The sequence below is a fragment of the Dromiciops gliroides genome, chromosome 4 (genome assembly GCF_019393635.1).
Source record: "Dromiciops gliroides isolate mDroGli1 chromosome 4, mDroGli1.pri, whole genome shotgun sequence".
Lineage (NCBI taxonomy): Eukaryota > Metazoa > Chordata > Mammalia > Microbiotheria > Microbiotheriidae > Dromiciops > Dromiciops gliroides.
In genome coordinates this window covers 95,447,677-95,475,389 of record NC_057864.1, presented here as the reverse complement: position 1 = coordinate 95,475,389, position 27,713 = coordinate 95,447,677, and the positions used below count along the sequence as shown (strand labels likewise).

Here is a 27,713-nt window from a genome sequence, read left to right as displayed (position 1 = left end):
AAACAGTATATCTCAACAGATGTATGAATATCTAAGAAGTAACTCATTGAAATACTAAAATTATAACTTGTAAAACTTTTATATTCTCAAGAGAAAACATGAATTTTTAAAAACGATGCAAGGTATTGCCATATAAAAATGCTCTAAATCACTACCGATTAGAGAAATGCAAATTAAAACAACTCTGAGTGTACCTCATACCTATCATATTGGCTAATATGACAAAAAGGGAAAATAATAAATGTTGGAAAAGCTGTGGAAAAACTGGAACACTAATGCACTGTTAGTGGAGTTGTGAATTGATCCAACTATTCTGGAGAACAATTTGGAACTATGTCCACAGGGCTATAGGGTCCTTTGACCCATTAATACCACTACTAGGTCTATATCCCAAAGAGATCATTAAGAAAGAAAAAAAGACCCACATGTGCAAAAATATTTAAAGCAGCTCTCTTTGTGGTGGCAAAGAATTGGAAATCAGGGGGATGGCCCATCAATTGGGGAATGGCTGAACAAGTTGTGGTATATGAATGTAATGGAATATTATTGTGCTGTAAGAAATGATGAGCAGGTAGATTTCAGAAAAACCTAGAAAGACTTTAGTGGACTGATGCTGAGTGACGTAAGAATAACCAGGAGAACATTGTACACAGTAACAGCAACATTATGTGATGATCAACTGTAATAGACTTAGCTCTTCTCAGCAATACAATGATCCAAGAAAGGACTCATGACAGAAAATGCTCTCCACAACCAGAAAAAAGAACTGTGGAATCTGAATAGAGGTTGAACCATTTTTTCTATTTTTTTTTTTCTTTTTTGAGATTTTTCCCTTTTTTCTGATTCTGCTTTCACAACATGACTAATGCAGGAATATGTTTAATGTGATTGTACATATATAACCTATATCAGATTGCTTTCTGTCTTGGGGAGGGGGAAGGGAAGAGAGGAAGGGAGAAAAATGTGGAACTCAAAAATCTTTAAAATACTTTTAAGATTGGAAAATAAAGTTATGAGGCCATATGTTACCTACCATAAAAAAAAAAGATGCAAGGTTTCTGTTTAAAGTAAAGTAAAGCTTTGGTCTTTATTTAGCATTAGTCAATTAATCCCAAAATAATTTCAAAGGAATTGACAGATTTTGACACAATTTGGCACACTACTCAAAGGTATAAAGATATACTTTTATTTGAATCTGTGCTTTAGTCATCTACCTTGAAAAAAAAGTCTGTTAGTTTTCAAATGAATATATTTTCTATATTTTCAATGGGTATCAATAAAGTTTGATACTTAGAGGTTGTCAAGATACATGACTACACTGGGAGAGGTCTACTGTTTACAAATGTATTAGTTATGATACTTTAGATTAGACTATAACTAAAGTTTTTAAAGATCTTGAGCAATTTTAGAAGATGAAGAAATGTGACAATCTATATTCTTTCCAGAGCTAATAGTTTTGAGATAAGCGCTTTTTTTCTGTACATGTTTTCAAATAGAAAACACATAAATTTGCTTTTATAAAGCAACAAGATTAAGTATTAAACCCAATTTGCTAATAGGAAGGGCAAATTCTGAAAAAGATTTGCTAACATTTCTCTAGAACAAGTTATATAATCATAATTTTCTTTGAATTTCAAAAATTCAAAATGCCATCCTACTGCAGATTATCTATGTGGTCTCCTTTGCTCCCCAACCTAACTCTTTGCACTTTATGACTGAAGTTGTGACTTTCTAAAAGAGAACTTTTTTTTTAGTGTTGTTAAATTTATGTAATTAACTATCACTAATATTAGATAAACATTATGAGGCTCCCTCTTGTCTTCTTGTGAACATCTTTACTTAATTTCCTATCAGGGCTTGGAATTTTTCCAATTTCTCAATAAAAACAAATATAAAAGAGTCATAGTAAGAAATAAGACTATCATCCTACAACTGCATACACTTTTCAAAGCACTGCCCCCTGTTACTTCATTTGTTCCTTATCATATCTCTTTGAGGAAAAAAGGCATATATTTATTATATTGTAAAGGCAACATGGTATAGTGGAAAGCATGTTTCATTTGAAATTAGAGGACCTAGATTCAAGTCCCAGCTCTGCTAACTTACTATCTGTATGACCTCTGAAATATTACTAAACATTTATGAGCCTTAATTTCTTTACTTCTAAAATGAGAATGTAGACTAGAGGAGAACTTGTCCAGCTCTAAGTCGATGAGCCTGATTCTTATTTCAATGTGCTTTACATTATCCTAACATGCTTCTCTATTTCTTATCTTATTATAAATTTTGATATCCTAATTTTAAATAAGTTTATTTTAATAAGTTTAATGTTTTTCAATACAAAAAGATGGAATATCAAGTTTACAAACTAAATTTATCCTTTATATTCTCAATCCCTATTACTGTTCCTGATACACAGTAAATGCTTAATAAATGCTTATTCAATGACTGACTGAAGTACAGAAAGACCTCCTAACAATTACATAGAAAAAAGATAACACATAGTCCAAGTATAAAGCTAGAAGGCCATTACTAAGTCTGAAAAATAACTTTACTTAGCTTCTAACACTTGAATTTCTACCCATTTTCTCTAGTAATATATAGTTCTTAAAGCAATAAAACAAAAAAAGTATTTTAAGGGCTTTAAGAAAATTCACAATACTTCAATAAACTACCCAATTAAAAATCATTTATTCTGCCTAGTTATTTTAAAATTGCTTTCATGTCAAATAGTATTTTCTTCCTATTCTTAATATTTCAAAACCTATATTCAATTCTATTTTGAATTTAAAAACAGGAATACATTTCTGAGATGCTAAAATTTTATGATTTATAATTTGTAAAAACATACCTTATTAATGAATCATAATCTTTAACAATATTAATCTCACTACACTTATCACCTTCATATACTTTCCCATTATAAATAAACATTTACAAAATACCATGGTGTTTTTCCAGAGTCATCATAAGGAGAGTGCAGTCCTCACCCAGGAAAGAAGCTGATTCATTAGTTCTCATTACACTATTATAAAATGGATACTCAATGATAATAGGAAAACCAGACTTGCTCTTAGTGGACATCTACCAAAATGTTTGAGGGCAAAGAAACAGTATTCAACTGTTCTATTGAAACAGTAAATCTCCAACTGATCATTTTTAGTATGTTCATGAAATTGATGAATTAATTTTTTAAAAAATTATTTCATCTGGTACCTGCAAGGAAACTACATTAAGTATTCATGAATATGATTTTTATATGTGATGAAATACTTGTTTGAAATTATTTAACAATTCCTACCTAAAGAATGTGCAGCTGTGGTTTTAGAGCTGAAAAATCGGCCCAGTCCAAGATCTCCAAGTTTTACTACTCCTGTGGCTGTAATGAATACATTAGCTGGTTTTATATCTGCAAAATAAATAAATAAAATTGTCAGGAAAGTGCTACAGTATTTTCAAAGGGCTAAGTTTTGAAAACTCTTTTTCATGAGATAGGAGAGAGAATGCAATATTCTTACTAAATGTACCTCACTATAAAAACAAGTTTCAGAATTTTAAACTATTTTCTTGCTATATTCAGCCATTCTTTTAAAATCACCTAAACTGACACTTTTTAATTATCTCAGTACTCATATTGGCTGATAAAACACAGAATAAATGTGTATTGGAGCAACAAATATAAATGACACAAACTAGAGTTGTTTTCTATACTAAAAACAACAACAATAAAAAAACCTAGACCACATAGAATGTTACCCATTCTTCTATTTTTTAACTTATTAACGCTATTTAAAATAATGTTGGCTTGTTGGGTTTTTTTTTTAACTACAAATGATAATTTTCAAATTAAACTTGGGCTACTTCAGAAACTGTGACTTTAAAACATTCAAAATGAAAGATTTATTTCCAAAGTTTATGATTTAACTATTTAATGATGGGGGGAAAATCTTAGTCGCTGGGCATTTGACATATTACATTATCAGCCCTCTTGGAATCAGTACTAATGTCTAAAAATTTAGGCTGCTGTAACAGACCTTATTTATTCAATAAAATATTCCTTTTCTTACATACACAGTATTTCTCTCATGAGTTCTGCATCTCTTATTATTGCCCCATTCCTAATTTAACCAGTTACTTAACACAATAAAATGCTTTGAAGAGTGAAAGATCAGCAAAGTTGCTTTTTGTTTTTACTCAAACCCAAACTACTTTTGTAAGGAGCAGTTACATTCTACTAAAATTACAGTATCTGAAAAATAATTATCCACCAAGAATATTCTCTTTCATTTTAGTTTACATAATTTATCCCAAAACTGTGAAGTGTCTATCTTAAATGACTATTCTCCAAATATGCAAGATCTTTATATACCTCTATGCATAACTCGCCGGGAATGCATATGTTCCAATGCACTGCAGAGCTGAACAAAGTACTTCCAAACTGTCCTTTCAGGAATCAACCTTTTTTGTTTCTTAAAATGCTATAAAACAGACAGAATAGAAAAAAAATAATGAAAGTTTCTTAAAAATTAAATTCTGGAAACCCAATTTGACATAATGAAAAAAAAGTCAGCAAATCAGAGATAGTAGTATTTTACCACCTATAAACTGAAGCAGATCTTTAGAACATTTTACTTGTTGACAGATTTACAAGAATTTTACTCAATATGTCAAGTCAATTTCCTCTCTACTTAATATACTAATCCAGGTAATGCAGAAGTGTACTGTTATTCACTGAACAATCAAATGATATCTTGCAGATATCATTTATATCTTATACATTTACAGGTCTGCCTTGTTTTACAAAAAATTATAAATTATAAGTGATCATTTGCATTATGAAACAATTCTCAGTACAAAAGAAAAATTCCTTTAATAATGAGTTCTAATTTGTGCTTCTAAATGCAATTATATTTCTGAAAATTCAGTTTAAATGAAAACATGAATATTTCTACTACAAATGCTAGATACAGAAAATATATACCTAAAACTTGAGTCTTACTAAATCATAGCTCATGCCTTATATATTCAGAGGTAAACTTTACTCCCAAGTCAGGTCAAACAAATCTTAAAATATCAGCATATGATATCAGCATATCATAAACATTTTTTAATCAGGAAAGTTTCTGTAGATTTTACAAAATTGAACTCTCTAGGCTATTTTTCTATCATTTTAAAGACAATAAAATAATAATTCCAAAACTAACATGTGATTTATAACTTATTAAATAATTATGTAGAAAATTATTTGACATAAAAACACTGACCCCCCACTTATTAAAATGTTTTCATTTAGATTTAACCAATATCCATTCTTGTCCCTTTAAAAAAAAAAATCATTCATTCATCAAAAGGACTATAATATTTTAAGTTAAATTCTGAAATATGCATGTAATACCTAAGTATTCCATGTTCCAAAGCCTGAAATACTACGTAGTTGTTATTTAATACTAAGACCCAAAATAGGAGGGATTTTCAGAATAAGTAAGTTTATCATGTTTTTTGCAGTGTTACCAGATGAGCAAAGGATGAAATGAATATTATTACTGGAATGTATGCTGGTTATCCATCTTTTATGTGGGAAAATATAGTATTATTTTTATTTGCCTAAGGACTCAGAGAAACCAAATAAAACTACGTAAAGAAAGAAAAATGGACCCAGGTTAATTTTTATTAGATTTCCCATGGTTTAAAAATCCTTATTAGCTATTTTAATAAAATTCACTTGGATCAAACACTTAAATGACATACTATATCACCAAAATGGTATAATGACTTAGAATGTTAGATGAAGGCAATAATAATGCTAATGAAAAATAATTCCAGAGGCAAAAAGCAATATAAATGAATCTGAGGTGATATAAAGTATTATTAAAACATTAGAAAATTGCATGTCAGATTTTCTATTCAGACTTTTAATTCCAGAATATTTTAACATCAGTTTTCATTCAAATGAGGCAATACTGCAAAATCAGTTCTTTACATATTATTTTCACTCAGACTTGGAATGAATCCAAATAAATCCTATGTATGGGTTCTCCCCATAGCAGGATTAGCATATCAGAGGACTGTTTGATGTCAACAGGAAGATGGAGACCAGGTTTCTTTTCATTTAAAAATAAATACACAATATCATGTAAGTATAGGGACATGAAAGTATACTTTTGTGCTTTAATACAGATTTTAGAATTATCATAATTATACTAACTTTGCAGTTTATAAAAATCTTCAGTGTTGTAAATAACTTGAACTACAAATGATAATGAAAAACTGTCCACAAACTGTCTGAATCAGGCATCTTTTCTGCATCTATTTCTCACAAATCTTAAAAAGAATAATGCATAATATTTTTGCATTTTTCTTTAGTGTTTTCATTTTTTCCCAAAATAACATGTGCAAACAAGCAGTTGAAATAATTTCAGCAAGTTTCTACAACTTTGACATTTTGAAATCAGAAATTCAGAGAAATGTTTCCATAAAAACAACATTTTTATATTAATGTTAGGGAGAGAGAGGATGGAAGAGGAAGTATTCTGAAATTACTGGAAACTTGAAACCTGTACACAAGGGCATTTGAAAATTCATCAAATTGTCACAGAAATTAAATTTTTAAAAATTCAAGTTACAAAAACAATAAGAGCTTAAAGCCATTTAAGTAAATAAATGTTAAATTCTGAATAGGGGCATAATGACTTTTTACCTATTAAGGAAACTCAATGATGTACTGTATGAAAGGGATATCCCTTGGTTAAATTTTATTGTCTTTTTTGGGACTTCTCCTTGTGAAAATACATAAATAAGGCAAAACAAAATAACCACTGTCATTAAGTTAGCAAACCAGTGTCCAGGCAGAATAATTTAGAAAGGATTATTTGTACAAATTAATAATTAGCTCTGAAGCAATAATAATATAGGAACTTGATCACTCAAAAATTTAAGGAGAAATGGGCTTCACTTTTACTTTTAGTTTCACAGGTAAAACATTTTAAAATTTAATTCCACTATTGCATCATTATCTGTTGTCATATTAAAGATAATATTTTAAGTAGCTATTTACATAAAGCATAAAATGCGATATTAAATTCATGGCACAATGATGAGTTTTTCCTTTCAGGACTTTTACTTATAAGAATACCTAACACAATAAAAAATCCTGTTTCTGATGGTGGCACTGTTGGCTACCTCTTAGGAAGAGGGCAAAGAATATAATAATAATAGAAGGGGAAAATAATCTATTTGTAAAATTTATATTAAGCCTGATAAAATAGCAAATTTTATTTATCAATAGAAGTATCAAAAAAACTTTCTAGATCAACATATTTGATAATATAGGCATGAAAGACAATTTCTCTAGTAAAATAACACAAATTAGAATGACAAGATCCATATATGTTATATTCATAAATATATACACCTAGATAGGAAATCTCATTGTTAGATGAGAGAAACTAAAAAAAATTATAAGTTAACACTTAGAGAAGATGACTGAATTGTTAAACTTAGAAAACTGATCTAGTAGAATTAAGTTCAGGTGTATTTGGTTTAGTTATTATAAGTAATGCCCAAATACTCAAATTTGCATGTCAAAATAATACTTGATATTTGTTTGCGACCCTATGAATAGGAGGTAGTGGTAAGAATGTCCATGGAAGTATCAAAATTACAAATAGCATTATTATACCTGAAGACTGTTTCATTCTTTGTTTCTGTATATCTTGGGCCTGTCACAATGGCTGGCTATTATGTGTTTAATCAATACTGGTTGTCTAATATATTTTTAAAGTTGTGTTTTGGTAATCAAAAAAGTGGGTCATATGAATGGAGAGTTATCTTTTCCTGCATATTTGCTATGCTTGCTGCCAAGACTATCATGCCAAAAAAAAAAAATGTAGCAGAGCAAGAAGACTGTATCATTATAATTTGAAATACCTTAACTTAGGATAGCAAATTTCATTCTATAAGTAGTATTATCACTTAAAGTTTAAAAAGTTACCAGAGTACAAAAACTACCACCTAAGTGAATTAGCTTAATAAAAGTTAACTGTTAAAAAAGTTTTATTCATTCAAAACTTTTGGGATGGGTGGGGGGGAGGTGGTGGGGCAGGGCGGGAATATACTTTTCTTTAAGTTTCCAAATATGCTCACTTAATTAAAATACATTATCTGCCTGGCTAACAAGATTCTAAACTCTCAACATTACTATCAACCTGGTTCTATCAATTCTATGAACCTAATCTCTCAGTCACTTACACAACCCTAAGATATAATCACATTTCTAAGTTTTACTGTCATATGCAATTCTACCATTCGCTTCATGTAATGGAACTTTTCTAAGAATTGATAAATGAATTACCCAGGAAAATAATCAATCCACAGAGAATAAACAGAAAATGACTTTCAAACTTTTAATTATAATCAGTATCCATGATAGTAGCATTGAGTAATCTTAGCTGAAAGGTAATGGTTCTATTGTTCTAACAACAGAGCAAATCTTTAGTACAGTATTTTACTCAGTTTATGTCTGCCAGAGTAAAGTGGAGAGTAGTTGTAGATATCTAAGGGAAAAGATAATTGAAAAATTATAAAGACAGTGCTATATACGGCTTATATTGGCATGGTTTTTGCATCTTATTCCTTGTAAATCTTAAAATGAATATTATAAACTATTTTGTATTAAATTCATTTCCAATATAATATGCAGGATGCTTGAGAACCAAGGTGCCACCCCCTGCTGAGAAAGACATTGTGAGAACCAGGGCTCTGCCCCTGATGAGAAGCATGTGACTAGCATCCTGGAAATTGCCTCTATTCATAGAACTGCCTATAAGTCATGTCAATCAATGCTACCAGCCAATTAGCTTGGAGCTGTGTGTGTGGACCGCCCCTCTTCCATCCTGCAGGAAGCTTTCACTCCAAGGAACTGAGAAACTATCTCTTTGGTTCGGAAAGGAACTCCTGGTGGCAGAAAAAGAAGGAAGGTAGCTAGGTTTCCTAACTTGCAGAAATTCACTCTCTTGGATAGGTAGGTGAAGGCAGCTTTCTCTCTCTTTGCTAACCCCTAATATACTTTAATAAATGCTTAAAAGCCTAAATTATTGATGAATTTAAAAGTAAACCATAGCTAATTCCCCACACTGGGGGTAGGGGTGGGGGTGGGGCCCAGGTAAGGACACACACATTAGTTTTTAAACACCACAATGCCTATACTAACTGATAATTGTAACATGAAGAAGAGACTTTCTAACACATGAATTATTCTTAAACACTGAATGATCACCAACCCTTGGCCATTTCTGTTGAGGATATTATAAGAGAAAGAGTTTCAGGTTAAAAATAAGAAGTCAGTTCCTGAATGGAACACTGGAGGACATATTTTCTTAATATTTTTAAAGAACTTTCTAGAAAGCCTGCATTCTCTAGTCTTGGTTTTGTCTCTAATTAGCTGTCAGATCTTGTCCACCACATGGCCTCAGTTTCCTCATTACCGTGAAAGAATCACAGTTAAAAATATCTTCCAACTCTAAAAATGGATGACTTCCAGTTTGCTAATACACAAACTTTGGCCTTCAGAAGATTATACCAAAGTATGAGATATAAAACAAATATACCACAGATGACAACTATAGTATGTAACAAGTACATAGGAAAAGTACAAAGAGATTACAGGGGCAAAGGGAGAAAGGAGGCAGGAGACTATTAACTGAAAGATGGTGGGGAAGATGTACTTTGGAAAAAAAGTATCTTTTAGGAAAGCATTTCCTTATCAAATGTACCAGAATACTTGAACCATATGTTCCGCTTCTTAATGAAGTGAAAATACTGCTCAAAATACCAAACACAAGTTCCTCCACCACAGCAGATTGCATAAGATCATTATCATAGAGTGAAATTATATGAATTCATCAAAACAAAGTTTTATGTCACTCTATTATCAACTAATTATCACTAAGGAAAGATATAAGTAATGAAGAGTTATAAATGTATATTTTCCCCTATAACTCGTAAAGTTTAAAAAGTAACCGCCATATGTGAACACCCTATTATGTAATTCTATTTAGACTAAGAATAGAATACCTTCATTAGTAACCTGGATTTATGATAATATCCTGACAAAGAAATGACCCTTTTAATGATTTCTGTTGCATGTTTCACTGAAAATGACTCTTTAAGAACATATGAATAGACTTAATACAAATCACAGAGAGCCTCAGATACCTCCTCATTTCTCTCCTGTGCACTCACTTTAGATTTCTTTGACTTCATAAAGCCCCCATGCCTAGTATCTTTCTCCCCTCCCTCACATCTTCAGCTTTCTTTTGTGTGTTATCTCCCTCCATTAGATTATAAGCTCCTTGTAGTCAGGGACCATCTTTTTCATATTTGTATCCCCAGCACTTAGCACAAATGCTTAATAATTTTTTATTGACTATTGACTGATTCCATAGTAACTTATAAGTTCCTTCTTAAATATATTTACTATATATGGATTTACTTTCATCTGTTTTTATTACAACATACTTTTAAAAATAGAAAAAATAATTAAAATACATATCTGGAAATCTGATTCTATTTCATACCTTGTAAACTTTGACTCTGCATTATGAATGAAATTTTTTTATATAAAATGTAGTAGTCTAAAATAACTTCAGAATTATTTTTTAAAGTTTTTGAAAGCACTTTCACATAATTTCTAGACTACTTTCATTTCAAAATACTTATTCTGTGAGGTATCTGAAATTCTTTTCTCCCTTCTTCTAGTCTTTAATGAATAGGAATCATGACATAATTACAGGAATAATAAAAATGGCCCTTATGAATTTAATAATATCTTAGATTTACAGAGAGTCTTAAGATTTGAAAAATATTTTTTTTTACTCCATTACTTCATCTAAGGAATAACAAAAACAATTGTGCCATAATGCAAAATATTTCAGTAAACAAAGGCCAATTTTTAAAAAAAAACTTTGTTTTCTTTAGATTTTGAATTTGTGGTTAAAATGAAGTATGTGATATAAAGTTCCAGATTTTCTCCCAACACTTATTTGGGAAGTACTTCAGGAAGTGTGGTCCCTAGGTATATCCCTGATGGGAGAAATACTGAATGAATTACTATGAGTGAACAACTATGAATTACTAAATTATATTTGTCAATAGCCTCTAAACCAATTAATCATTTACATATAAGATCTTTGAGGCAATATTATGCACTACTTTAATTCAGGAATACAGAATAGCAGCTATGTTTCCTCTCCTAGCTCAATTAAGCTAAAGATTTAAGGGAGGACTATTTTTATAATTGTTATCTGGATACATAATTATTTATGACTCTCATTAAAGTAATGAAACTGGTCCCTTCAAAATCCAGCAATTTATTGCTTTTCCTTTTAAATGTTAAATATCTACTATCATTCTCTTCTATTACATGATACTCATATTTCTTTTCAATAATGTATAGGGTACTGACTATCAAAAAGTCTTGTCAAGATATTCAGCTAATTAAATGAAAACAGAAGAAAGACAACAAATAGATGAAAGATGGAAAAGATCTTAAAGATTTTGATAGCAAACTCTTTTCGCCATTAAGGACATTGAAGCTACCACACTTAGTCTCATCACAGTACTGGATGTGCTTCTTTAAAAAGTGGAAAGAACATCAGTCATAATGATATATACCTGTAATTTCTGCTACTAAAGGAGGCCGAAGCTAGTGGATTGATTAAGTTCAGTTCTAAGCTATAGTAAAGGGCTAAGTTCTGAGTTGTAGTAGCCCCCTGAAAGTGGAGGGCCATCAAGCTACACAAGGAAGGGCACAAGGGCTCAGATCATAAAAATGGAGTAGGTTAAGACTCCATTCCAATCAATACTGGGATCAGCCTTGTGAGTGGCTACTGTACTTTCAGTGTGAAGAAAATGAGATTAAAATTCAAAAGAAAAAAAAAGCTCTATAGAAAACAAATATGGGGAAAGCAGCTAGAGGAGGTTGTGCTGGAGGAGAGGTTTGTTGAAAGACTGTCTAAGGGTATCTATAGATGATAAGGAGAGCAAAGGCTTCAAGGAAATCTTCATATCTTATTACTACCTAATATCACTATAGATCCATATACCTGCTTTTCCATCTATATGAAATTTTAATGAGAAAAATATACGTATATAAAAACTAGCTAGGGCAGCTAGGTGGCGCAGTAGATAAAGCATTGGCCCTGGATTCAGGAGGACCTGAGTTCGAATCCCATCTGAGACACTTGACACTTACTAGCTGTGTGACCCTGGGCAAGTCACTTAACCCTCACTGCCCAGCAAAAAACAAAACAAAACAAAGACTCTTAGGGGGAGCTTGTTCCAGGACCCAATACTAATCTGAGAGAGTAGGAGTTGGGAAAGGGATGCTCTAAGCTTGTATGAACTACATATTAAACTGAAATGCCTTTTTTTAAATCAACAAAATAAATGCAACTAGAATAAGAACAAAATAATTAGTTGGGAAATCTTTGTAGCAAACATTCCTGATAATGATCTGATACACAAAGTATACAGGGAATTAGCACAAATCTATAAGAACAAGAGGCATTACCCTATAGACAAATGATCAAAAGTCATAATAATTATAAGAACTACAAAATATCAACAATCCTATGAATTCTTCAAATCATTAATAAAGAAATACAAATCCAAACAACACTGAGCCTTCATTTTACATCTGGTACTGTGCCAAAAATGTTAAAAGATGGAAAAAGTCAATGTTAGAAGGCCTACATGAAGACAGACACACAGATACAATGTTGGTAGCACTGTGAAGTGGTCCATCTGAAGTGGAAAACATTTTCAGTGAAAGAAAAGTTACTAAAACTGTTTATACCCTTTGTTCTAGAGATCTCACTATGGGGCATGTGCTTTAAGAAGGTCAAAGAAAAAAAGGTCACATACACAAACAAACACAGAAAGTAATACCAACATTTTTGTGGCAGCAAAAATCAAGAAACTGAGTGGGTTTTGCATTAATGGAAAAATGGCTAAACAAAGTGTGATATATTAAGAATATAAAAAATATGAGGAATTTAGAGACACTTTGGAAGACTTGTATGAACAGATTTATTACCACTATTTATTATCAAAGTAATTAAAACAATTTATACAATAACTATAACAATGTAAACAAAAACAATATTAAAAGTCAATCAAACTCTAACTATGACTAACTTCAGTTCTAGAAAACTGACAAGGAAATGCTCTTCCCCCTTCTCAATGAAAAGTTGGAATTTATGGGAAAAGAATGTAGTATAAGTTGTTAGACAATCGCTATACATCATGCTTTTACTTAAATGTTATAAAGTAAAAAAAATGTTATAAGGTAGTGTTCAAGAGAATTAAGGGAAATGATTAATATAAAATCAAAAGAAGGAAAGGATAAGCAAAAAAAACTTTTTAAAATGTTATAGCTTTTGACAAGACAAATTCCAAATTGCAGTGAAATTGAGAGGATGTGGCTAAACAACTATATCTTTATATTATACAACTATAGTAAGTCTCCCACTTGGTGACCAAATACAGCACATAATGTTACTCTGCAATTTTCACTATATTTGTTGTAACATCTTCTTAAAAGAATTCAAATTAATTTAATTGTTTCCCTCAACTGTCTGAGATAATTGAGTTTGCTAAGGGTGGAGGCATCATTAAGGCCACTGGTCTCAGTTTCTCAAAAGCCAGAGAGTAGTAGTGAATAATAAATATCCAAGTATACCCTGGGCAAGTGGCTAATAACAACAATTCTGGGAGGGGGAGTGGCTCAGAAAGAAAACAGGATAGGCAAGAGTAAAAGACATCAGACACCAATCAAAAGCCCAAATCTCGAAATCAGACAAAAGTATGTTATTTAGACAGAAGTAAGACTTCGTATATTGACTACCTTCATATTCAGTTCATATTTAAAACTGTGGAAATGAATTTTATAAATTCACATATGTGCAAAACTTTGCTTGATAATTATTTTTCCTCCTCATGCCCTCATAAGTGATTGATAAGTCAGTCCTCTCAGTCTTAGTCCTGAAGTTTTAGGCATAATATTTATGCATTAAACTTTCTTCATTTCAATGGCCACTTACATGTTTCATTTTGGCATGCTTCTGTTAAGTAATATTTTGCATGTACATATTTGCCTTTCTTATTGATAACTAAGTTTATTGTTCTTTTATCTCTACTTATATTTTGGTGGCAATAGAGGAAAGTCTCTAAAACAGAAATCAGATAACTGAGGTGACTCACTTTCTGTGGGATTTATAATGAACAGCAACATAAAGTCCTCATCATTTTCAGATCATAATTGATATATGTCAAGATTCAATAATTCTGAAAAAAGAGTCAAACTGGAAAAGAATTACTGGCAAAAACAACAGATGGCCCGGGATCTCACATCAATAAAGTATAGAGAGCAAAAAGAATTTTGGAAGGAAGACATTTTATGGAGTATCCAGTATTAGTCTTTGAGGCACAGTTAACCACTACCCATGCTCCAATTCCAGATTGGTGTCTCTTCTAGAAGAGAAGGCAAAGGAACCTGAGAAAAATGTGTCCACTAAAATATAGTTAATTGTTTCATTATTTCATAAATGTAGGTATTCAATCCAATAAACATTTTTAAGTGACTATATGCATAAGGTTACAAAGACAAAAACAACAGTCACTCAAGAAGCTTACCTATATGCCTGTAAGTGAATACAAGATAATGGGGGGGGGGGGAATGAACATTTAATTAAATGGGGACTCTCAAACATTTCTAATTAAAAGACTAAACTGTACAGAAAATTCAATTTTCAGATAGAAGACTCAAAAGAAGCATTAAAAGGTAAATAGAAAAGAAAAGAAAAACATGAACTATTCAACAAGGCTAAACAACAATCCAAGATAATTCCAAAAGACTCATGATGGAAAATGCTACCCACAGGCAGAGAAAGATCTGATAAGAGTCTGAATGTACATACTATTTTCAATTATTTTGTGTATTTTTCCTTTTATTCTGTTTCTTCTTTCACAACATGATTAATATGGAGGTGTATTTTAAAAAACACAATGGTTCTGCCCTTTAGTTAATCCCAAACTTTGTAATGACACACACCCCAAGAGGAGTTATATGTCAGGTAATGTTACCTCCTCATTTGACAGATTAAAACTCTGGGAGATAGGGGGCAGCTAGGTGGAGCAGTAGATAAAGCATGGGTCCTGGATTCAGGAGGTCCTGAGTTCAAATCTGGCCTCAGACACTTGACACTTACTAGCTGTGTGACCCTGGGCAAGTCACTTAACCCTCATTGCCCTGAAAAACAAAACAAAATAAAACAAAACAAACGAACAAACAAAAAACCTCTGGGAGATAAGAGCTATTATTATTTCCATGTTGTAGATGAGGAAACTGAGGCAGATAGAGACTATGTCTTGTCCAACATCACAGTTAGTTCTTGTTTGAGACTAAATTTAAATCCAGGTCTCCCTGATCCCCTATCCACTGCACCACTTGCTGAGTACTAGGGGCAGCTTGATGGTACAGTGGATAGAGCACTGGCCTGAAGTTAGGAGGACCTGGGTTAAAATCTCAACTCAGACACTTACTAGCTGTGGGACCGTGGACAAATCACACCTAATTGCCTTAAACATCCAGGGCCTTCTCTAGTTGTCTTGATGTATATCTTGCCACTGGACCCAAATGACTCTGGAGGAGTGAGTGAGGTTCATGATTTTGTACAGCCCTCCCTCACTTAAACCCAATTGCCTGCAAGTCATGACATCACCCTAATGCCATGGTCCTCTTTGAGAATGAAGGACAAACAACAACTACCCTGACTCCCCATCTAGTGCACAACTCCCAGTATTCTCTCCACTGTACCAAGGGGCTGCCACCACTCACAGCCTATGGGCCCAGAGGTAAGAGTCAGATGATGAGGATGAGGAAAGTGAAACTCAAAAAGGTCAAGGGACTTCCCCAAGGTCACAGAGGTAGAAAGTAATAAAGTTGGGATTCCAACCTTCTGAAACCCAATTTGGTGATCTTGTTATTGTATCACACACTAGTGCCACCCTGTATTTGAGACTTCCAGAGGAGAAGTGCACGTGGTGTTGGCAGAAGACTATCTTTCCCATTGGACATGCACAATCTATATACCTAACATGGCACAGACACTCTAATGAAGATCACAACTCATCTACACTTGATTAGTAGGACAAGGTACAGATTTGCTCCTCTGCATCATGGATCTTTCTTTTGTATCATCTCTGGTGCCACGTGGTCACTAGTTTCCAGATTATGTCATCTAGGACCTCTCCCTTCTCTGTTTGAAAGGAGTGGTCTAGGAATTATTGCCACTTTATGGATATTCCCAAACTGCTGCCTTTCTTGGGCAATGCCACTGAGTCCTTTTCTGGTGGCCCATAGTTCTCCACAGCCTCTCCATGGATACCATTTTCCAGCAGTTGTATTAGGGCTTTATAGATGAGTAGACCTCTCCCAGAAACTCAAATCTACCCCGTGATCTTTGTTCATAATCAGTTCTCTACACCTCTCTGAAGTCTAGAAAATCTGTCTTCACCCTTTTAAAAACCAGAATAATGGAGTAAAGATCAACTCTAAAATAGTACTGATACAATCAAATAATTCATGATTTATTCATTCTCTATGAGTTGTGAATAGTTGAATAAGTACCTTGGCCCAAAACTATCAGCCACATTAAATCATGAACTCCAGTCTTAAATGAGGTATTAGCACAAAAGTTCACTGCTGTCAGAGATGTAATCAAAGTTCCCTCTTTCCCCAGCCTCACCAAAAAAGACTCATCATTTGCCCAGGTTTATTCCTGGGAAATTTCTTTCATTTTTATTTATATAGCCATTAAATAGAAATCATTAACAGTTGGTATCTGACTGATGATTGAAATATGACTTTTGAAGAATATATCTTACTCAAAGGGATCAAAATCAATCAAAGAGTAGGGGGAAAAACAGCATTTTATATTGAATTAATGAAAAGCATTTATTAAGTGCCATGTGAAGAAATAGAGGAATGGGGAGAGAATGAGGAGAGAAGCATTTGAGTGTGGGCCAATGGACAGAGTGCTGGACCTAGAGTCAGGAAGCCAAGTTCAAAGCCAATCTCTGACATTTCCATCAATGGGCATTCCTTTTCAAGTGTAGGCCAGACAAAATGACTGTTGAGGTTCTTTCTTATTCTACGATTCTATGAAACGTAAACTACAAGCAATTAAAATGAAGGAATATTCTAAATTACTAATAAGAGAAATGTAGATTAAAACAACTGAAATTTCATTTCAGACATAACAAATTGTCCAAGGTGATAAAGGACAGAAAAAAAGTCAATACTAGAATGTCTGTGGGAATAAGGCACATTAATACACTATTGCGGAAGCTGTGAATTGGTTCAACTATTCTGGAAGACAGTCTCAAATTATGTGAGAATTCATTCACTATTCAAACCCTTGGACCTTAGCTATACCATTACTGATTATATGCCCCAAGAAGGTCAAAGACAAAGATCCCATACTAACCAAATTACTCATAACAGTACTTTTTAATGTAGCAAAAAAAGGAACTAAAATGAGTAACTATCAATTGAAGAATGGTTCAATAAATTATGTTATTGCCTTGTGAGAAATTCTGCATATTAAAACTCGTTTGAACTGATGCGGAAGTAATCAGAACCTAAAGATTAATACATGCGACCACAATACTGTAAAGAAAAATCTCTAATAGACATCAGAATTCAGATTAATGCAATGATCATTCAACTAAATAAAGATGACTGATGAAAAATTCCTTCCTGCTCTTAGAAGAATGGTAGACCAGGGGTGCAGAATGAGACATAAATTGTCATACATAGCCAATGTGTTAGTTTTATTTTAACTTACTTCTTGGTGGCAAGGGAGTGTTTATGGAGAGGGGCAGTATTAGGAAGTGACAGCAGCTTTTGTTTTGTTTTAAAGCAAAAGGTATGAATAAAACATTTTATAAGGTTAAAAAAAAGAAAAGATCAGTGGCACAAACCACATAAGGATGAATCAGAAACAATTCAAGGACCAATTTGATAAACTTGAAAATATAATTTACTTGGAAAAGAAATCCTTAGAGGATAAGAACTTGTTGGGAAAACGAAAGCAGAGTTGGTAGAAATTATGCTTAGACCAACACTTATGTCATATAATACAGTAAGTTCAAAATGGATATATATCCTAAGTATTAAAGATCATAACATTTAAAAACTGGTAGAAAACCAGGTACTATTAAAACAAGATAATATTTATAAAACACTTAGCACACTGCCTGACACACAGTAAATACCATACAAATGCTAGTTGTTGTTGTTACTGTTCCCTTTATAAGCTATAGCTGGGGGGATAATTTTTTTAACTAAACACGGAATGGAACCAATCACAAAAGATAAAAAAGGTAAACACCAGTTATGCTTCGCTTTACTACCTACTTCCTGGACAGCTTCTCCAACAGCATAACCACCAGACCATGTCCTGTCCTTCCCCCGCTCTGTCCTAGAACCATGTTCAAAGCAACTTGGGCATAATTCCAAGAAGAGACATGTCAACTATTCTTCTATGGCCCACTCAAGTGTCCCTACCCTAGACACCTGGCTTCTACTTGTCTCCCCCTATTAAAATGCCAGCTTCTTAGTGGCAGGGATTTTTATACACACATACTCCCCCCAGGGCTTAGTAGGGTGCTTAGAACATAGCAAGCACTTAACACATGCTTTGCCATTCACTCATTCATTCTGCACAAACAATATTAACTAGGATAAGAAGAGAAGTAGTCAACTGGGGATCTTTGTATCAAATAGCTTTGATAAGGATTTGGCAACTCCCTCAGTCTAAATGTTGGAGAGAAAATCAGGGGGAATTAGAAGCAGATTGTTAGAGGGAAATTCCCCATCTGAGATTTCTCCATACCAATGAAATTTCAACTTCAGTTGCTTTTTCCCGATCCAGTGGAAAGTGGTCAGAGGATATGAATAACGATGAGATTGTTACAAATTTCTAATTATAAAAGAAATGAAAATGAAAACACCTCCCATTTCATCTCATACCCAGAAAATTAGCAAAGAAAATGAGCAGTGCTATGTTAAAAGTTAAAAGCTTTCATTTTTTTACCACATTTCCCCCCTTTGCTTCCTCAAGAAATGGAACGTTTCCTTGATGAAACAGTCACTGGCTGTCTCAGAACCATGAGATATGGTATGATAATCTTTCCATAACATTTTCAGGTGTCATGAACACATACTAAATTTGGCTTTGATCCAGACACATGGTGGTAAAAAGTGTTATAGATTGCATAACTACCTCAATTCTAAGGTTTAGTAAGAATCCAGCTTTCCAGACCAGAGTCCAGAATCCAGCTTTCCAGACCAGAGTCCAGAATCCAGTTTTCCAGACCAGAATCCAGCTTCCTCCTGATGACATCAAGAGACATTCAAGAAGACAAGAGAACTCAGAGACTTTATATGAATGGTTTTGTTTTGTTAGTTTTTACTATCTCCTTTCTGTTATTATATGCCATCTGTAACATGTACTCTCTGCAGTGGCCCTCCCTTTGCAAGACCAATGTCAAAGCGTCGGTTCATGAGGACAAAAAAAAAAATTGCCCCCCTGGACAAAACTTTCCTCTCTTCCTTTTCTATATTGTTATTAACATATTGTTAGTTAGCATAGGTTATTATATTCTGTTATTTTTGACTGTTTCATCAAGGAAATGTCCCGTTTCTTGAGGAAGCAAAGGGGGGAAATGTGGTAAAAAAATGATAGCTTTTTACTAAAATTTAAAAGAGTTGGTTAACAATAACTGAAGGATGCCAGTTTTTGAAGGACCGCCCTTTCGGGAGGAGACTATGATGAACAGCCGTGCGCCTGCTGATACCCAGCACTCTACTTCCGGGGTGCGAGCTTAAAAGCAAGGAGAGAACAGAAGTGGTCTCTCTCTAGCTCTCACTCTGCACACACACGCTGACTCAGGTTTGACGGCGTGGTCTGGTGATCGGCCTGGTTCTCGGTAACAGCACGTGCTTGACACGGTTCTCAGCTTCAGAGGTGGCCTTGGGATTTGGTGAGTTTTATAAGGAATATAGACTAAGCTTAGATCTAAGACTATTTATTTGTATTTCTCTAATCAGCATCACCTTGTTTGTTGGCTAATTAATTCCCAAACAATAAAAGCTAAGTAATCCATCTCTAACTAAAGCTCAGAGGCTTCTTTCTCTTACTGGTCTGGGAGATATATAAGGGAAAGGTTAAAGGGGAGTTTAATGCTCTTATATCCAATATTAAATCTCACAGCTAGATGAACTGAGGAAAGACAGACACATCAATATATTTTGTGGTGGAACTGTTCATTTGTTTCAACAATTCTGGAAAACAATCTCAAATTATGAGAGAATTCACTCAACTCTTCATAACCTTTGACCAAGAGTTCTTACTATAGAGCATACACCCCAAGAAAGTCAAAGACAAAGAGAAGGGTTTGCTATAAACCAAAACAGTCATTCAGTCAACAAGCATTTATTAAGTGCTTCTTATGTAGCGCCTTTCTAATCTCAGATGAGAAGAAGAGTGGGACCTTCCTCTGATTGTGACCCTCCTAATCTCCTGTGTGCCCCCTGAGGGAAAGCAGCAAGGGGACCAGCAGGTTGACACTGATTTGCCTCAAAATAGTCTTCCTCTGTGCTTGGACACTTGTATTTCTTCCTCCTGCTCCATCTGATCTCCAGACTCCAGTGAGAAAAGAAGCAAGACCTTCCTCTCAATGTTCCTCTTCAGTTTCTTGCTGTGTGTTCCCTCAGGGAAGGCTACTAAAAGTTGGCTGAATGACTTCCATCTGTGCCATTACAAGGTAATTTCTACCTCTTCATGATCGAGGGGTCCTTTGGTGCAAAAAAGAGCCCCCTTCTCTTTGATTTAGGCCCTCCCTTTCCTGCTCCACAGGAGTCCCTTGAGGGAAGAAGAGGAAAATCGGTAGGGAATGGGATTTCCAACTCCTGCTGGGCAAGTTTGACTTCTATCTCCTGCTGTGATGTTTCCTGCCTAATTTCCAGTCTTTGGAGGGAAAAGTATTAGTTAAACAGGGCCAACCATCTGGCTATGTACCTTCCGCCTCATGTTGCACTTGTCACCAACCCCATCTCGGGCCTCATCTGAGAAGTGGTACCTTCCATTCAATGATGGATATTTTTACACCTGGTCATACTTTTCACATCTCAGTTATTCTGAACTCCTCTATGTCATCATCCAAAGTTAATTTCCTAACCCCACTATTCAATTCCTTATTCCTGTCCCCCTCAACATTGGCACTCCAAAATTCACAAATGTCACCTACCCCTTCCACTGTGCCATCTGGAATGCCTGTTGCATAGACAACAAACTTCCCTTCATCCTGAAATCTTTTGTTACTCTAGTACTGGCTGCACCTTCACTCATTCCCCTTGGCTCATTGGTCAAAGGTAAGGAATTTAGACTATCCCTTGCTCCCCAGTAACATTTCCAGGTCTTATCTCAACTTCCATCATTCAGTACCTCTCCTTTTATATTTACCTATTTTATATTTATATCTACCACAGAATCAAAATTCTGGAAGTGATTATCTACAAAACTCAAGGTCACTTCTCTCTTCCTTCCTCAATGAATTAGGTACATGCCTCAAAATTTTTCTCTCCTCAAATTTGGAGACTTCATCATATAGAATGACTTTCTTTCAAACAATCTCACCAATCAGTTCCTCAACCTACTCATTTTTTGTGACCTACTCTTCCACTCCACCTCAACCACACACAGAGATGGTTATACCCTTGATCTTGCAATCACCCACAATGCACCACATCCACGTTCAAGAATTCCAAAGTCCCTTAACTAATCATAACCCTCTCCACCTCTTCCTCTGCATTCTCTGACCAAACTGTACTTTCTTTATCCACAATATGACCACCAAGCCTTCCACCTCTCAGTTCTCTCCCAAGCTGTCACTCCTGCCCTATCCACGCTCTCCTCTCTTTCCCCTCTTGGCATGATGGTGATCCAGTTCAACTCTGCACTGTCCTTTTCTCTTGAGTCTCTAATCCCATTATCATTTCACTGACTGTACCCTGCCAAGTCTGTGCCTTGGATCACTTCTACCATCTGCCACTTTCACTACCATACAAATACTGCTGAATGAAGGTGGAAAAATCATGCAACCATTCTGACTGGATCAACTGCAAATTTGTATTATACAACCTCAACTGGGCCCTCACCACTGTTGACAATCTTACCATACTACCTTTTTCTTTCTTTCTTTCTTTTTTTTTTGTGGGGCAATGAGGGTTAAGTGACTTGCCCACGGTCACACAGCTAGTAAGTGTTAAGTGTCTGAGGCCAGATTTGAACTCAGGTCTTCCTGAATCTAGGGCCAGTGCTTTATCCACTGTGTCACCTAGGTGCCCCCATACCGTCCTTTTCAATTTACTATTCCATTCTCTCCAGTGGCTTTTTAAAATCTTTTTGTCTTTCCTCAAACTTTCCATTGCTTCTTCCCCCCACAACCTTCTCAGTTTAGGTCCTTGCCTCATATTTCACAGAAAAAAATTGAGGCTATTTGCCATGAGCTCCCTCTTCCTCAACTCATATCATTCATATGCCTTCTGCCACTATCTTCTCCGTTACCTGCCTCAATTGAAGAGGTGGCCTTCCCCCTTACCAATGTTAGCCCCTCTACCTGCATAAGTGATCCCATTTCATCTCACACACTGTTCCCTCTGCCATCCCTATTCTATCACTTATTTTTAGTCTTTGTTTGTCCAGTGGATCCTTCCCCACAGTCCCAAAACACGATCATATCCTTCCCACCCTCAAAAAACCCTCGATTAATCCTTCCATACTAACCATCATCCTATAACTCTTCAGAATCTTGTGGCTAAAGTCTTTGAAAAGGACATTTATAATAGATGTCTCTACTTACTCTCCTCTCACTCTTTTAACTTCTTAATATTTAGTTTCTGATCTTATCGGTCTACTGAAACTCCTCTCGCTAAGGTTTCTAATAATCTAACTGTCAAATCCCATGTCCTTTCCTCATTCTTCATTGTCCTCAACTTTTCAGGAGCTTTTGACACTGTTGATCAGACTCTTCACCTTGACACTCTTCTGTCTCAGTTTTTTGGGACACCACTGTCTCTTGGTTCTCCTCCTATCTATCTGACTGCTCCTCCTTAGTCTCCTTTGGTGGATCCTTAATCAGATCACACTCTCTAACCACAGGGGTCCAACAACCTGGTTATGTCCTGGGACCCTCTTCTATTTTCCCTCTATACCAGGACTTCTTGAACTTTTTCCACTTGCAACCCCTTTTTGCCTGAGAAATTCTTACATGACTCCAGGTATATATGTATATAAAATATGTATACACAACCTTTTGCTGCTGCCAAAATTTTCATAACCTCCACATTCCACTATGTAGTCCCATATGGGGTCACAGCCCACACTTTAAGAAGCTTTGCTCTATACAACTTCCTTACTTCACCTATTTTACCCTCTCTGCTAAGCTCCGAACTCACATCTCCAATTGCCTTTCAGATATCTCAAACTGAATGTCCAATACCTATCTAAAACTCAACATTTATTTGTGTCTGAACTAGGTAAAGCATTCTAAACTCATATTGGTCTGATCAGCCACAACTGGACACATTGTAACTTGATTCTAACATAGTGATGTCATTTTGGTCTTCTTCAAGAACAAAGAACACACCAACCAGCCAACCCTCAACATATCCAAAACTGAACTTGTTGTATTTTCCTCTAAATCCTCCCCACCTTCTAACTTCCCTATTACTATGGTGGGCAACACCTTCCTTCTAGTCTTCCAGGCTCATAATCTGGGCATCACCCTTTACTCCTCACTATCTTCACTGCCTATATTCAAACTATTGCCAAGGTCTGTCAATTTAACCTTTGCAATCTCTCTCAAATAGACCTTCTCCTATCCTCTAATACTGGCACCACTCTGTTGCAGGCCCTTAATGCCCCACACCTGCACTAGTTCATAAGCCTCTTTGTGAGTCTACCTGCCTACCTCAAGTTCTTCCTACTCGAATCCATCCTCCATTAAGCTACCACAGTGATTTTCCTAAAGTACAGGTATGATCATGTTACTCTCCTACTCAATAAACTCCAGTGCCTCCCTACTGCTTCTACAATCAAATACAAAATGCTCCGTGTGGCATTCAAAAAGCCTTTCACAACCTATTCCCCATCTACCTTTTGAGAATCTACACTTTACCCTTTCACACATATTCAAGATCCAGTGATATTGGCCTCCTTAATGTCCAGTGAAGAAAACAACTTCTCGCCTCCAAGTATTTTCTCTGGCTGTCTCCCTTGCCTGGAATGCTCTTCCACTTCATCTCCACCTACTGGCTTCCTTGACTTCATTTAATTTCCAACTAAAACTGCATTTCCCAACTCCTCTAAATTCTGAAATTTAATTCTAAAATGATTTTAATGACTTCTTTTATTATGTATAGTTCATACACAGCCATTTACTTGTCTCCACCAGGAAATTGTGAGTTCCTTGAAGGTTGAGGCTATCTTTTGTCTCTTTTTGTATCCCCACCACTTTACACAGTGTTTGGCACGCAGGAGGCACTCAAAAAATGTTTACTGTCAGCGTTCTCAACTATAAATGTGAATAATACCTGCTTCATAGAGCTGTTGTGAGGATGAAATGACATAAGATATGTAAAGTGCTTTGTAAACCTTAAATCACTATATAAATGTATAATATTAGAACATAATATAATAAATATAAATACATAAAACTATTTAAAACATGATAAAACATTAATTGATGTGTTCATTAGTTTGAACTCCTTTTTCTCTCATCTTTTTTATTGTGTTTAAAGAATGGTTCTTGGTGAGGAAGGGAGAGAGATATACTGGGAAATGAAGGTGATGTAAAAACAAAAACAAAAAATATATTTCCTCCAAACATTGTTTTAAATGCAGCATTTATGATGCGGAGGAAAAGAGAAACTTGTCCAGAAAGACCAATGTGGACATATGGGGAACTCATCAACCAATTTAGATCCAGAAGGAGTAAAGAAGATATTGAAGGACTTCAAGACCACATAGGAATTCATGAAGGAATTGGAGATTTTTTTTTAAATAATAAACATTTTTTATTTATAGTTTTGAGTTCCAAGTTTTATCCCTCCTTCCCTCTCTCCTCTCCCCCCTCCCCCAAGGTGGTAAGCACTTAGATATGGGTTATATATGTGCAGCTTATGTAAAATATTACCATTAGTCATTACCAAAATATTCGTCATTTTGTGCAAGAAAACTTGAATTAAAAAAAAGAATGAAAGAAAGTGAAAAACAGCATGCTTCAGTCTGTGTTCAATCAATATCACTGTTTGCTTTGGAGGTGGATAGTATGTTTTATCAATAGTCCTTTGGGATTGTGTTAGATCACTGTATTGCTGAGAACAGTTAAGTCGTTCACAGTACTTCATCAAACAATATTGCTGTCTCAGCATAATGTTCTCTTGATTCTGGTTACTTCACTATGCATCAGTTCATACAAGTCTTTCCAGGCTTTTCTGAAATCATCCTGCTTGTCATTTCTGTTGCCAAATTCAACTTCCTAAATTTTTCCACTCTCATTTTCAAAAACTTTTATCCTCTAGTGCTGGAGTTCTTAACATTTTTGTGCCATGAATCATTTTGACAGACTAATGAAATCTATAGACCCCTTCTCAAGTCAAGTCAACATACATTTATTATACCATTTATTATGCACCAGGCACTGTGCTAAGCATAAGGATTCACCTCTTTGTGGCAGACCCCTTGCGATTTCACCTGCTATTTAACACTGAAATCTAATACATTTTGGTTCCAGATTTCCATATTTACTTATAAAATTTACATTACATTTCCATATTTACTTATAAAAATAAGAGTTGAAGACTAGTAATAAAAATCCTACCTTTATCATTCTAGAGAGATCGCCAGCATCTGCTAACTCCAGAACAATGTTTAGTTCATTGTCTTCAATGAATGAAGCATAATATTTAATTACATTTGGATGGTTTAGTTGCTAAGAAAGAAAATAGATTAAAAATTAATATTTCATTACTCTACAAAGTGAAAACAAATTTAAATTAAAAAACTTAAGAAAGCCTGTATTACACTAATATACAGTATTTTATTTGGTAACAATACATCATTACTTGACAACTCAAATTTTTATTGAGTTTTTTTCCTACATTTGGGGCAATATGGGTAAAATGAAGACAAGTAAAATAGAATTTCTTCTTTCAAGCAATTTGTAACCTAGTGGCTAGGCTAAAGTAATATAGCAGCAATAACAATCAACATTTACAGGGAGATTTACGGTTTATAAAAGCAAGAATTATTACTCTAATTCTACAGATGAAGCAACTGAAACAGAACAGGTTAAGTGACTTTTCCAAGGTCTCACAAATTAGTAAGATCAGAATTCAAATCTCTTCTAATTCTAAATCTGTTCCTTTTCCCACTACACACCACTGCCTAAATGTTAAATGAGAAAAACAGAATTGCTAGGAGTCTAGAGGAAAGAAAGATCATTTCCAGTTGGGAAAAGTCAGAAAAGGCTTCATTAAAAAAGTACCTAAAGAATTGTATTCCAAAGAAGTCCCCAAAAAGAGAAAAAGATCTATTTGTAAAAAACAATTATAGCAGCTCTTTCTGTGATGGCTAAGAATTGGAAATCAAAGGAATGCCCATCGATTGGGGAATGGCTAAACAAGTCGTGGTACATGATGATGATGGAATATTATTGTGCTATAAGAACAGACTGGAGGAGAGATAGAGGTGAGGAGGCAAATTAAAAGGCTATAGGGGAGTAGTTAGGTGGCACAGTGGATAAAGCACTGGCCCTGGATTCAGGAGGACATGAGTTCAAATCTGACCTCAGACATTTGACACTAGCTGTGTGACCCTTGGCAAGTCACTTAACCCCAACTGCCTCACCAAGAAACAAAAAGTAATTATAATTATATATATATGATTATCAAAGTAATTATAACCAAAACATAAACAAAATTTCAAGGCAGAAGAGAGTAAACAGTGTCAAATATTACAGTGAGATCCAGGAATGAAACTTTTAAAAATGACTTTTGATTTGGTAATTAGGAAGTTACTTTCTAGGGCAAGATTTTCAATGTGGAGTGCACATGGGGGTCTGGTAACTTGGATGAGGGAAAAATACAATGTCTTTTCATAAACTTTTGGTTTCCTTTGTAATCCTACATATTAAAAATTCTGAGTAGGGGCCCTTATGCTTCAGCAGATTGCCAAAGGGGTCCATGCAAAGATTTTAAAAAATGTTTTTCAATTAATAAACATTTTTTTTTCTTCCTATCATCACATCTCCACTGGGGGAAAAATGAAAAAAAAAATCCTCTCTAATGAAAATGCATAGACAAGAAAAACAAATTCCCATAATGACTGTACAAAAATGTATGTCTCATTTTAAATGTTCAGTCCCCCTTCAAATTTCTGTAGGTTGGTGGGTCACATGCTTCACTACTGTATTGGTCCTTGGGAATCATGACTGATCACTACCTTGATCAGAATTAAGTCAATCATTTTTATAATGGTATTGTTATAGTCTAAGTTGTTCTGCTTCTACTCAACTATCTCCCACCC

At 34.6% G+C, this 27,713-nt stretch overlaps 1 protein-coding gene across 1 annotated transcript in view; it reads right to left on the bottom strand.

The window, feature by feature from the left end:
- Positions 1-27,713, bottom strand: part of NEK7 (NIMA related kinase 7) — a 180,834-nt gene that overhangs the window by 42,817 nt on the left and 110,304 nt on the right. The window contains 3 exon segments of the mRNA XM_043962734.1: positions 3,302-3,409; positions 4,370-4,478; positions 26,008-26,118. Of these exon segments, the coding sequence (XP_043818669.1) occupies positions 3,302-3,409; positions 4,370-4,478; positions 26,008-26,118 (328 nt within the window).